The 14,824-nt window shown below is 37.9% G+C and overlaps 1 protein-coding gene across 6 annotated transcripts in view; it reads right to left on the bottom strand.

Moving 5' to 3' along the window:
• LRRC49 (leucine rich repeat containing 49) overlaps positions 1 to 14,824 on the bottom strand; it is a 127,366-nt gene that overhangs the window by 99,996 nt on the left and 12,546 nt on the right. For all 6 annotated transcript variants that reach the window (XM_082383572.1, XM_082383566.1, XM_082383567.1 and 3 more), the window contains 2 exons: positions 4,975 to 5,041; positions 12 to 155 (listed from right to left, as the gene is read on the bottom strand). In XM_082383572.1, the coding sequence (XP_082239698.1) occupies positions 12 to 155; positions 4,975 to 5,041 (211 nt within the window). The remainder of the gene's footprint in view (positions 1 to 11; positions 156 to 4,974; positions 5,042 to 14,824) is intronic.

The raw sequence follows: 14,824 nt of genomic DNA, 5'->3' as shown, positions 1-14,824 counted from the left end.
TTAATACTCACCACAAAAGTGATTTGATTGTGTCGCAGGTTAAGCTCAGTTAGTGAATCCAGCCCATTAAGATTATCAACATGACTTAAAAGGTTCCTGGCAAGATTTAAAACTCTCAAATCACACAAATGATTGACATTTTCAATTTTGGTAATCTGTTAAAAAATGAGGAAGGGATGATTAGCAGGCATAAATCTCAGATGTGCATGTTATAAAAACAAAAGACATAGTCATTGAATTCAGTGACAAGTTTATATAAAGACATTTCAAAATCTATTTCCAGTTTCCTCTGTTGTAGATATTGTGAAGTTACTTAACTTGTGAAAATTAACTAACAGAACATATTTTATAATTTGACCATGGTAAGTATATTTTATCAAATAATCAATAAGTCCATTGCTTGGGCATCTCTAAGTGTCCAACGCTGTGCCAGGTCCCATGAAGGTGAAGAGAAATATACGTACTAGCTGTGAAATAGAAACTGTGAGCCCAAGGCATAAGCTCACAATGTTTTGATCAAACAAGATTTTTCTGAGAGAAAAGGCAAGGAAAAGGAATGTTACCAAGTTCCCCTTGTTAATTCTCCATTTATACTGCAGGATCCTGAGAGCAATCAAGAGTCTGAATGGAAAAGATTCAAGGAACTAGGATCCCCAGTAGAGGGTGAGGATGGATATTCTTTATTAGTGAAACTGCTTAAGAGAGGAGACAGATAATGTTTAGGCAGGGTACAATATGGTGGACTTGAATTATGGAATATACACATGCACATAAGCACTGAACTGCAGCGGAGGAATTTGAGTTGCACAAGTAAGGATAAGTTAAAGGGTATAGCCCATGAAATGATGAGAGCTCAACATGACTTTCAGCCCCACTACTGTAATACAGCAAGCGTAGCACAATGGGATGAGTTTCTACATGGCCCAGAAATAGGGCTTCTTGCAGAGGGCTTCAACCTTTTAATGTAATGTACTTAAGTAACAATGAGTTATACACAACACTTTTCTTCTGAACATTAAAACAAATTTCACAATCACTGAAGATTAATTTTCTCATCTGTATTGCCATCACAATATTATTTGAAATTTTCTATTTAACACTTCAAAGCAGATATTGGCTAAAATAGCCTTTTTTTAAGATTTATAATCCAGTTTTCTATGATATTGTTTGGACCTTCTCTTATATTCGAGAAATACCGTCTAGATTTCATCTACATTCAAGAGGAGAAACCTAAGTATATTTATCGCAAATTCAATAATATATAAAGATAATATATGACCATGCTTTAAAATTTGTCCTGAGATTTTTGGTATAACTAATGTAAAATGAAAATAAAATCTGTAAAAGAAGAAACAAGGTTATCAGTATTTGCAGATTACAGAGCTGTACAGTAAGACATAGACAAAAACATCTCAAAACTAAATAGGTGATAGAATTTAAAATGTATAGATTCAGCAAAAAGTAAAATAGATACTGTAGAAAATCAATAATAACAGCATAAGCTTGAGAAATTCTGCTAAAATACTAAAAAATAGAGATAGGTATATGGAAAAGCAATATGTAAATATATACATAAATTTATACATATACATAAAGCTTTTCTGAACTCAAGAAAGATAAATATACAGAATGAAGGGGTACATAACCTGTATATGGTGTCTTCTCCCTTCTGCTAATAATCCTGGGACATTTCTTTTAGAAAACTACCTTTCTCCAATTCTATTTGGTCCTGGTGGGACATATAATTAGAATGCCTACATCTTAGTTTGGTCACTCTGGAAAGAAACGTTGTTAACTCTTATATATAGGTATCAATCTGTAATTTTTAAAAAGTCACTGGGGATATTGTTCAGCTTCTTGGTTTGCTATCAGACAGGTCAGGATTGTGTGCAACATCTCTGATGGAATAGTCTGTTACTTGTTGCAGCCATGGACAAAGTCACAGGCATAGAGCAAATGACAGAAATTTCAGAAAAAAGGTGGTGTAGGGTGAGAGCAGAGTTCTTGATCAGTTAATAAATTTCACAGTCAGAAGAAGAGATGATAGGAATGTTCAAAAGCCTAATCCTGGGTCACACTGATAAGAGAGAGTCTCAAGGTAGACAGGAGAGCTTTTTAGTACGTCTAGGAAAGCTGGATACTCCAGTCTTATGTATGTGTATACTAGTAACCCAGACTGCTCTATCTGGATAAAGACAACCTTCCTACTCAGCAATAGGAAAGACATCTGCTTTCAGGCAAGCAACCACAGAAAGAGCCAGCTCTCCCTGAAGGAAAAGATGTCACTGAAAGAACAGATTCTTTTTGAAGCACATTTGTGTCCATGTTAAAGCAAGCGTTTAACAAGAGAACATTTTCTGGTAGACAAAAAAAAATCTAGGTCATAAACTGAGAGTCAACCTCTCATATTCCTCTGTATTCTTTACTACTCACATACAATCAATTGCTAAATCTTAATGTTTTTACTTTTTAACTATTTATCCAATCTGCCCCCTTGTTATATCCCTATCACTACAACTTTAAGTTGCCATCACTTCTCACCAAGATTATTGAGTTAGTCTCTCAGCTGTTCTCTGTCTCCAGTTTCACCTCCCCTCAACTCTTTACATTCCCCAATCTGTTTCTTGAACACTATCACTATTATTCTCAATGTTTTCACATCCATAAACCAATTATATTTCATTTCACAATGTACACCACGTATCATTTTTATTTCCAATGGAAGTAAATTCAAAACACAAAAAATAGTCACTTAATTTTCTTTTAGTTTTTTAACTACCTGATGCTATTTTTTTAGAGTTGCACGTTGTTTCAACTTGAATAGTGTATCTCCTGACTTTTTAGTCACCAAGACTGTCTTTGCTTTGAAATACTCCAAATTTTTGTTTATTGGATTTAAATATTTGAAACAAGACTCAGATTTTCATTTAACACATAACACATAACACAGGTCAGCTAACAAGGTAACAAGGTGACTTGTTCTAATATATAGACCAAGTGATACATTATCCATTTACCAGTTGCTCTTATAGATCTTGGGTAATGCCCATGAATTCTTAAATGTATATTATAATATAAAAACCACATAAATGCTTATTTCTCATATATACATTTTAAAATAAACTTAAGAAAAATATTGCTACCATAAAATGTTTCACTTATACTGATGAATGGTATTTAAAATAGTGGGTTACAGAAAGATAAAATAGCAATTCCTTATTACAGCATACAAAGCCTTCCACAGTCTGGCCTTAAACCTACCTCTCTTGCCTCATCTCTCACCATCCCTCAACATGTGCTAAATTCTCCAACAGTAAAACATACTTATCATGTTGTTTTTAGTCTCAGTGCTTTTATATATGATGCTCTCTTACTGACAAGACTCTAATTCTTCTTCCTCTTTCAACACCATCTAACTAACTGGGTAACTTTCCCTCTACTAGAGTGATACTAACCAGCCTGCAGAGCTGGACAATTCCCAGGCATCAACACTCCTCCCTCTGAGTGCACACACAGGCAGACATATAGATGGGGCTGGGATGAGATTAGAACCTAGCAGATGTGGCCTATCTAATACATCTATCAAGGTTTTATTAATTATATTAGCTTTTCAACAAAATGATTAGGACTAACAGCTATTAGAAGGCCTAAAGAGATCACACTGAGGTTTACCCCTGACCAACTGCAAGTGGGAGATTTGTTCTCAACAGGCAGGGACACCCAGATCACCCCACAATGTACACTTACCACCTCAGGAGGGGTTTTACCTTCTGCATGAGTATGTAGCTCATGTAGCTATTTATAAATAAGTACTCATATTGCAAAGACTAAAATTTAAATGTAAGAGCAAAGGGTTAAAAAACAGCCAAGATGCTCTGCAAGAGAAGAATAAGGAGAGGGAACATAACAAACCAGACAGAGAAATTAAGACAGACAAATATATGGGTAGACAAACTAATCAAATGGAATAATGATCCCAGGTTATACAGTAATCACGGAATTATAAATCAAAACCATAAGGGGACACCACTTTATACCAATTCAATTGGCACAAATTAAGAAGTCTGAAAATTCCAAATGTTGAAAAGGATGTGAAGCAACAGGATCTATTATGTGTTACTGGTGGGAGTATAAACTGGTACAATCGCTTTGGAAGACAATTTGGCATTAACTTTTAAAGTTACACGTTTAAATAACCTGTGACCCATCAGTTTCACTCCTAGATATATACCTTAGAGTACATATGATGTATGGAAGAAACATGTACAAGAATGTTCTTAGAAGTACTATCCTAATAGGAAACAAACAAACAAAAAACCAAACAAACAAAAAGGAATCAACCCAAATGTCTATCAATAATAAAACAGAGAAAAAGGTTTTTGTATAATCAAGCTGTGGAACATACAACAATAAAGATAAACTACAGCTATGTAGTCAAAATAGATGAAACTCAGTAACATAATGTTGTATCCAAAAAGCAAACACTGGATGACAATATATAGTTTGACATCTTTTTTTTAAATTAAAAGACAATACTACTAAACAATATATTATTTAGACACATATGTATGTGATAAAACCAACTAAAAACACCAATAAAGGAATGATAAATGTGAAATCCAGAATAGTGGTATCTTGGAATAAAGAAAGAACACTTACATAGAAGAAAATCATTAGTAATATTCTAGTTCTTGGGTTGGGGTTGGCTATAAGTTAATAAAAGACTAAATAAGAATCAAAATTGTCATAACTATAAGAATTCTAAATGTTTTATAAGTTTTATCTGTCACTTACCACTGAGGAATTACCAAACCTTATATAAATGAGCTTAATACCTTAATACCATAGCTAATTTCAGTGGATCAGTAAAGTAACTCTGGAAAAATTCAACACAAGTATAATTCTTAAAACTTTTATATGAAATTTCCTAGAGTTTTTTCAAATAAGAAAGAAATGAAAGGGCTTTAACAATACCTGATTTCCATGAAGGTCCAAGACATCTAAGCTTTTTAGATTCTCCAGATTTGAGATTTTCTTGATTCTGAAAATCAGAGTAAGTAGAGTAGAAATACAGATGTACCACATCTACTGTAAATCAAAAACTCTAAGGCATAACTCATTTTCATTTATTCTTTCTAGATAGGTAGATAGGCAGGCAGATAGACAGACAGACATAGAAATATAGAGAGAGAGAAATATAAAATTATATATTAAAACCTTTTTTCATTGATTTAATTATAATATTAAAGATGCAGTCCCATTGCGGAAATGTCCCAAAGTCAGCTTGAAAGTCCTATGTTTAGGAAAGAACAATCCTACTTCTAGGAACTTTAGCACAAGGCACTTATTCAAGGCAATTCCTTTCACCTTAGAATACAACCTAAATTCCTTACCTCAGTCCTCAAGGCCCTAAACTCTCTGGCTACTGACTCTTCCTCCAGCTTATCTCCTACCAAGACTCCAGCGCCCCCACTCACTCTGCTCCAGCCACAGGAGCTTTCTTGCCATCTCTAACTTGACAAATTCATTTCTGCCTGGGGTGTTTACCCTTGCTGTTTCTTCTTCCTTAATGTTCTTCCCCCAGAACTTCACATGGTTCACTCCTTCACGTTACTCAAGTCTTGGCTCAAATATCTCCTTGGAGCAGCCTTTCCAGATGACCCTATCAACAAGAGCTCTTGAGGAGAGACCTTCAAGATGGCAGAGGAGTGAGACGTAGAGATCACCTTCCTCCCCATAAATACATCAGAAATACATCTACATGTGGAACAACTCCTACAGAACACCTACTGAATGCTGGCAGAGGACTTCAGACTTCCCAAAATGCAAGAAAATCCCCATGTACCTGGACAGGGCAAAAGAGAAAACAGAGACAAAGAATAGGGACGGGACCTGCATCTCTGGGAGGGAGGTGTGAAGGAGGAAATGTTTCCACACACTAGGAAGCCCCTTCACGGGAGAAGACTGCGGGTGGCGGAGGTGGGGAGCTTCAGAGCCGCGGAGGAGAGTGCAGCCACAGGGGTGCAGAGGGCAAAGTGGAGAGATTCCCGCACAGAGGATCGGTGCCGACCAGCATTCACCAACCCGAGAGGCTTGTCTGGTCACCCGCTGGGGCGGGTGGGGGCTGGGAGCTGAGGCTCGGGCTTCGGTCGGTTGGATCGCAGGGAGAGGACTGGGGTTGGCTGCGTGAACACAGCCTGAAGGGGGCTAGTGCGCCGCGGCTAGCTGGGAGGGAGTCCAGGAAAAAGTCTGGACCTGCCTAAGAGGCAAGAGACCATTGTTTCTGGGTGCGCAAGGAGAGGGGATTCAGAGCGCCGCCTAGACGAGCTCCAGAGATGGGTGCGAGCCGCGGCTATCAGCACGGACACCAGAGACGGGCATGAAATGCTAAGGCTGCTGCTGCGGCCACCAAGGAGCCTGTGTGCAAGCACAGGTCACTCTCCACACCTCCCCTCCCGGGAGCCGGTGCAGCCCGCCACTGCCAGGGTCCTGTGATCCAAGGACAACTTCCCCGGGAGAACACATGGCGCGCCTCAGGCTGCTGCAACACTACGCTGGCCTCTGCCACCACAGGCTCACCCCGCATCCGTAGCCCTCCCTCCCCCCGGCCTGAGTGAGCCAGAGCCCCCGAATCAGCCGCTACTTTAACCCCATCCTGTCTGAGCGGGGAACAGACACCCTCAGGTGACCTCCATGCAGAGGCGGGGCCAAATCCAAAGCTGAACCCCAGGAACTGTGCAAACAAAGAAAAGGAAATCTCTCCCAGCAGCCTCAGGAGCAGCAGATTAAATCTCCACAATCAACTTGATGTACCCTGCATCTCTGGAATACCTGAATAGACAACAAATCATCCCAAAATTGAGGCTGTGGACTTTGGGAGCAAGTGTAGACTTGGGGTTTGCTTTCTACATCTAATTTGGTTTTGGTTTTATGTTTATCTTAGTTTAGTATTTAGAGTTTATTATCATTGGTAGACTTGTTTATTGATTTGGTTGCTCTCTTCCTTTTATTTTTATATATAGATATATATATTCTTTCCTTTTTCTCTTTTTGTGAGTGTGTATGTGTATGTTTCTTTGTGTGATTTTATCTGTATAGCTTTGCTTTTACCATTTGTCCTCGGGTTCTGTCTGTCCGTTTTTTGGTTTTTTTTTTATTAGTATAGTTTTTAGCACTGGTTATCATTGGTGGATTTGTTTCTCGGTTTGGTTGCTCTCTTCTTTCTTTTTTATTATTACTTTAATTTCTTTATTTGTAATAATTTTTTTTATTATTTTTTAATTTTAATAACTTTATTTCCTTCCTCCCTTCCTTCCTTCCTTCTTTCTTCCTTCCTTCCTTCCTTCTTTCCTTCCTTCCTTCCTCCCTCCCTCCTTCCCTCCCTCCCTCTCTCTCTCTCTCTCTCTCTCTCTTTCTTTCTTTCTTACAGGGTCTTGGTGCTCTGGCTGGGTGTCAGGCCTGTGCCTCTGAGATGGGAGAGCTGAGGTCATGACATTGGTCCACCAGAGACCTCCCAGCTCCATGTAATATCAAATGGCAAAAGCTCTCCCAGAGAACTCCATCTCAATGCTAAGACCCAGCTCCCCTCAACGACCAGCAAGCTACAGTGCTGGACACCCTATGCCAAACAACTAGCAAGACAGGAACAAAACCCCACCCATTAGCACAGAGGCTGCCTAAAATCATAATAAGGTCACAGACACCCCAAAACACAGCACCAGACATGGTCCTGCCTACCAGAAAGACAAGATCCAGCCTCATCCAACAGAACACAGGTACCAGCCCCCTCCACCAGGAAGCCTACAGCACCCAGTGAACCAACCTTAGCCACTGCGGGCAGACACCAAAAACAACGGGAACTACAAACCTGCAACCTGGGAAAAGGAGCTCCCAAACAGAGAAAGTTAAGCAAAATGAGAAGACAGAGAAACACACAGCAGATGAAGGAGCAAGGTAAAAACCCAACAGACCAAACAAATGAAGAGGAAATAGGCAGTCTACCTGAAAAAGAATTCAGAGTAATGATAGTAAAGATGATCCAAAATCTTGGAAGCAAAATGGAGAAAATACAAGAAACGTTTAACAAGGAACTAGAAGAACTAAAGAGCAAACAAACAAGGATGAACAACACAATAAATTAAATTAAAAATTCTCTAGAAGAAATCAGTAGCAGAATAACTGAGGCAGAAGAACGGATAAGTGACCTGGAAGATAAAATAGTGGAAATAACTACTGCAGAGCAGAATAAAGAAAAAAGAATGAAAAGAACTGAGGACAGTCTCAGAGACTTCTGGGACAACATTAAACAAACCAACATGTGAATTATAGGGGTCCGAGAAGAAGAGGAGAAAAAGAAAGGGACTGAGAAAATACTTAAAGAGATTATAGTTGAAAACTTCCCAAATATGGGAAAGGAAATAGTCAAGTCCAGGAAGTGCAGAGAGTCCCATACAGGATAAATCCAAGGAGAAAGATGCCAAGACACATATTAATCAAACTATCAAAAATTAAATACAAAGAAAAAATATTAAAAGCAGCAAGGGAAAAACAACAAATAACATACAAGGGAATCCCCATAAGGTTAACAGCTGATCTTTCAGCAGAAACTCTGCAAGCCACAAGGGAGTGGCAGGACATTTTTAAAGTGAGGAAAGGGAAAAACCTACAACCAAGATTACTCTACCCAGCAAGGATCTCATTCAGATTCCACGGAGAAATTAAAACCTTTACAGACAAGCAAAAGCTAAGACAATTCAGCACCACCAAAGCGGCTTTACAACAAATGCTAAAGGAACTTCTCTAGGCAGGAAACACAAGAGAAGGAAAAGACCTACAATAACAAACCCAAAACAATTAAGAAAATGGGAATAGGAACATACATATTGATAACTACCTTAAATGTAAATGTATTAAATGCTCCAACCAAAAGACATAGACTGGCTGAATGGATTCAAAACAAGACCCATATATATGCTGTCTACAAGAGACCCACTTCAGACCTAGAAACACATACAGACTGAAAGTGAGGGGATGGAAAGAGATATTCCATGTAAATGGACATCAAAAGAAAGCTGGAGTAGCAATTATCATATCAGACAAAATAGACTTTAAAATAAAGACTATTACAAGAGACAAAGAAGGACACTACATAATGATCAAGGGATCAATCCAAGAAGATGATATAACAATTATAAATATTTATGCACCCAACATAGGAGCACCTCAATACATAAGTCAAATGCTAACAGCCCTAAAAGGGGAAATCGACAGTAACACAATCATAGTAGGGGACTTTAACACCCCACTTTCACCAATGGACAGATCATCCGAAATGAAAATAAATAAGGAAACACAAGCTTTAAATGATACATTAAACAAGATGGACTTAATTGATATTTATAGGACATTGCATCCAAAAACAACAGAATACACTTTCTTCTCAAGTACTCATGGAACATTCTCCAGGATAGATCATATCTTGGGTCACAAATCAAGCCTTGGTAAATTTAAGAAAATTGAAATCATATCAAGTATCTTTTCTGACCACAATGCTATGAGACTGGATATCAATTACAGGAAAAAATCTGTAAAAAATACAAACACATGGAGGCTAAACAATACACTACTAAATAGCCAAGAGATCACTGAAGAAATCAGAGGAAATCAAAAAATACCTAGAGACAAATGACAACGAAAACATGACCCAAAACCTATGGGATGCAGCAAAACCAGTTCTAAGAGGGAAGTTTATAGCAATACAATCCTACCTCAAGAAACAAGAAACATCTCAAATAAACAAGCTAACCTTACACCTAAAGCAATTAGAGAAAGAAGAACAAAAAACCCCCAAAGTTAGCAGAAGGAAAGAAATCATAAAGATCAGATCAGAAAAAATTAAAAAGATCTGAAGGAAACGATAGCAAAGATCAATAAAACTAAAAGCTGGTTCTTTGAGAAGATAAACAAGATTGATAAACCATTAGCCAGACTCATCAAGAAAAAAAGGGAGAAGACTCAAATCAATAGTATTAGAAATGAAAAAGAAGTAACAACTGACACTGCAGAAATACAAAGGATCATGAGAGATTACTACAAGCAACTCTATGCCAATAAAATGGACAACCTGGAAGAAATGGACACATTCTTAGAAAAGCACAACTTTCTGAGACTGAACCAGGAAGAAACAGAAAATATAAACAGACCAATCACAAGCACTGAAATTAACACTGTGATTAAAAATCTTCCAACAAACAAAAGCCCAGGACCAGATCCCTGGTCAGGGAACTAGATCCCACATGCATGCCACAACTAGGAGTTTGCGTGCCACAACTAAGGAGCACACAAGCCACAACTAAGGAACCCGCGAGTCGCAACTAAGGAGCCTGCCTGCCGCAACTAAGGAGCACACATACTGCAATTAAGGATCCCTGGAGCCGCAACTAAGGAGCCCACCTGATGAAATGAAGACCCAGTGCAACCAAATAAATAAATATTAAAAAAATAATAAAATAAAACAAAATGCCCCCTCTTAAGTTCCCTAATGGTTAGGGCCTACCCACTGTCTCCCTAATTCCTATCTTTGATGGCTACCTTACCTGTCCAACTGCCTCCAACTGGACTCTCCTCTAACAAAAAAACAAAACAAAAACCACTTCCCTTTTATTGTTCTCCCTCCTACAGATCCTACTTTCTCCTACTACCATTATTCAGTAGAAGGAAAGGAGCAATGGCAAAGAAAGGGTAAAATGAAGTTCATACAATCCATCTTTAACATCATCTGTCTATCACTATTTACTTCTGTTGTCATTGTTTATTGCCTCAAAGAACCATTTCTACCTTCTTAAATGTTTCCAGAACCTGGATCATACCTTGAAGCTTCATATATGCTGATCACTATGTAAAGATAACGCACATTTAAACGTCATGAATTTCTATCTCCGTTTAACCTCAGCCATCTTACATCATAGCCAAATCCAGACTTATATTACCACAACCAATCCAATCCAATTTAATTTATAAAAATATTTATCATACACCTATTATGTTCCATCACAGAGTGACTATAGTTCTTCCTCTCTCCCTTCTCTCTCTCTCTCTCTCTCTCTCTCATTCATACACACACACACACACACACACACACCACACTCCCTCATGACCACAACCCCCTCATCAGTCCCCTTTGTCACACCACAACACTGGCAGAATCTGCTCCTTTCCTAGAAAGCACTCTACCCCTGAACACTCCTAAGTCAGTTCATCCAAACCATTAACATCCTCTGGACTCATAGGAATCCTTCATTAACCTTCATCCAGAGTCAGGCATTCAGGCATTTAAGATTATCTCACCTTACACTTAAATCTAATAATAATAGTGAATATTAATAATAACAAGAATAATAATAACAGCAGCTAAACCAGATGGGAAAACAGACAAAACTTTGAACAAAATTATTCCTCTGTCTGCTTTGCTCTTGAAATACCTAGAATGGTTGGAGAAAATTACAGTACCCTAAAAATATGGCTTAGGACAGAGTGATGCTTTCTAACAGTAATTTGACCTCACAGGTATTAGAGAAGACTTTCATTCAATTCTTTTATACTCCCAAGCTCACGTTCCCTAAAACAGTGGTTCTCAAACTTTTGTGTGTATCAGAATCATCTGGAGGGCTTGCTAAAAACACAAATTGCTGAGTCCTACCTCCAGAGTTTCTGGGATAGCATCCAAAAATCTGCATTTCTAACAAGTTCTTGGGTGGTGTTGATGCTGCTGGTCCTGGAATCACACTGTGAGCCACACCCTAAAATATAGACTTTTTTCCTCATCAAATCTCAACTCCCCCCTCACATAAGCTTTATGAGGGTGAACTCATCTACTAAAGCCTATCTTACAATTCCTTACGGAAACAATCAGAGATGCAGACAAAGATTTATAGACAAGGATATTCATCACAACACAGACACACACAAAGGACACAATGTAAGTCTAACAAAAGGGAACTATTAAGTAAATTATTATATATATCCATATATATTATGTAGCTCTTAAAAAATTATATTTTCAAAGAACACTTAATGACATGAGAAGAAATAAATAATAAAATATATTCAAGTAAAAAACACATAGTATAAAAAACAGTTTTGTAAAACTGTGATACGTGATTATAGAATGAAGGGTGTACTCAAGTGTTGATAACCAAAACTTGGAAATTAGGCAAAGGGATGACTGCATGTCCTTTCAATGTCCTATCAGAGCACTATCAACAAACCTACCTAAGGATCATCTGACTGTTTACAACTAACTAGAGCCCAAACTCTGTAACATTACATACTAAATTGTGGAAAACTAATAAGATGTAATGATAATTTTTGCCAAGTAGGAATGTAGTTTGTTCTGTCTAATAGAAAAGATAACCCATAGGGCTATGAGTTTAGTGCTTTGTAGGATATTAACCTGTTCAATAACTTAATCTTATTCCAGCATTATTTATTTTTCATTGACTATATATCAGTGTCTCTTATCCTCCTTTGAACCAGCTTTGTCATCCCACCGGTTCCCTCACTATTGAGTTAATTAAAACTTTGGCCTGTAGTTACCATCTATTGGTCTGAGAATTATATTTTTAATATTTTCAAAATTATACATAAGATATGGAGATTGTCTCAGTCCAAGTTTCTCTGATTTGGAGGATGAATGTAACCTGTTTCTGTATTTATCAGAAACTCTGGGCACATTTAAGGCACTTCAATCACAGAAACCTTCATGTGTAATATGTCTTCTCAAAGCATTCCACCAGGGCCACACATACTGTTAAGCTATCCAGTAAAACAGTCACTATCTGTTGTGACTTCAAGCATTATCTTAGCTTTGACACATAGTGGCTTTATGACTCTCACTTTTGATTCTGATTGCCCAGGTGAATAGGAAGAAAAATAGACAAGTTGCTCAGTCGGTTAAACCCAAGACCAGCCAAATATCTTGCTCTCTTGTTCTCATGAACTGCCTTTGCCATAGATTCTTTCCCTACCCCCCAGTACCTGAAGTAACATAAAAACAAATCTAATTCTAAGGAATTCAGAGGCAGATGAAGGCATCAGTTGACCTAGGAGGTTACTGGTCAGATTAATTATTGATATGAGGAATTCGCAGAATCCTAGTCAGTTCCTAAATAGCTTAAGATTTTTACATTGATACCAATGTGACCTGAAAGGTTTTAAATTTTAAAAGTTCCCCCATTAAACAGAACTGAACTAGAAAAAGACAAGTCTCACTCATCACTCAGCAGATACAGACATCTAGGGATATATCACAGCTTGTCTCTGCAGGCCACATTATGTGATTGATGCCAGAATAAGGACCCCACCACAGGATCTATACAGGGCCTGGCTTTTCAGGTGTCAAAGACAAATCCTTAAGTGGAAACCTTCAAGAAATCAAAAGGAAGGGAATATGGAATCCCAGCATCTGGTGGAGAATTCTGTTATCTATAGTCCTGGGTGATCAGAAGAAAATCCAGACAAGTTCTATTCATTAGCCTGTGATGATCAGGGTACCAGAAGATCTCACAAGGATAAACAGGGGATACAGAAAACAGAAGAGTTAGATGGTAAGAACTTCAACAGCAAAGTGGTACAGAGGGGTTGGGAGTTCTTTGGTAGCAATGTAAACTTCACATACAGAATCTGAGCAGGATCTTTCTAGCTTCTGAGCAGAAATCTTTGTTGGATCTGCTTGAATTTAAAGGCATATGGTTGCGTTGGATTTTCATATGTGGTTCCATTGCCTTGGACTAAAAGACTACAGTGCTTTCTGGATTTAACCAGTCGGGGGCAACAAGTCATCCAAGACAAACACAAGGGGTGTTTGTGGCAAGGGGTGGCAAATGTACTTCTCTCTTCTCTAGCATTCCTCAGCCAGGTTTGCCTAATATTCACTAAAGTACTGCCTTACCATAGATTTGCATCTTCAAGGCTCACAGGCCCCTTGCTGTGACAAAGTCAGCTGGCTGGAGAGCAGTAGGCACATGTTTTAGGGATCAGATTTGCATTGTACTGATACTTCAGAAATATGCAATGTGGACAGTGTGGAAAGTAGTCTTCTGACTCATTTTCTTTTTTATTCAAGAACACTAACAGTTCTATTTTCTTTATGTAAAAAATAAAATAAAACAGCGATTTTCTTCATGTAAAAAATAAAATAAAATGTGAACGAAAAGCAAACAAACAAAAAGAGGGGAGTTCCCTGGCAGTCCAGTGGTTAGGACTCTGCACTTTCACTGCTGAGGACCCGGGTTCAATCCCAGGTTGGGGAACTAAGATCCCACAAGCTGTGCGACATAACCACAAAAATAAATAAATAAATAAATAAAATAAAAATTAAAAATAAAATTAAATTTTAAAAAAGATGGAGGAGTAGAAAAAGAAAGATAGACTGGTGTCTTCAAGGCACACATTACTAAAAAACAAAACAAAACAAAACAAAAACAAACTTAAAACGTTATTTCCAAGAAGACAGAGAAGCTGAAAAGAAGAAGCAGGAATGGGGAGAAAAGGGAACCCTCATGCACTGTTGATGGGAATGTAAATTAGTGCAGCCACTATGGAAAACATTATGGAAACTCCTCAAAAAATTAAAAATGGAACTACCATATGATCCAGCAATTCCACTCCTGGGTATATATCTGAAGAAAAGAAAAACACTAATTAGAAAATATATGTGCACCCCTATGTTTATTGCAGCATTATTTACAATAGCCACTATATGGAGCAACCCAAGTGCCCATCAATAGATGAATGGATGAAGATGTTGTTGTATATATATAAATAT

The sequence above is a fragment of the Balaenoptera borealis genome, assembly GCF_965194805.1.
Source record: "Balaenoptera borealis genome assembly, chromosome: 3".
NCBI lineage: Eukaryota > Metazoa > Chordata > Mammalia > Artiodactyla > Balaenopteridae > Balaenoptera > Balaenoptera borealis.
Note: the sequence above shows the minus strand (reverse complement) of the source record. Positions and strands in the feature narration are given on the sequence as shown.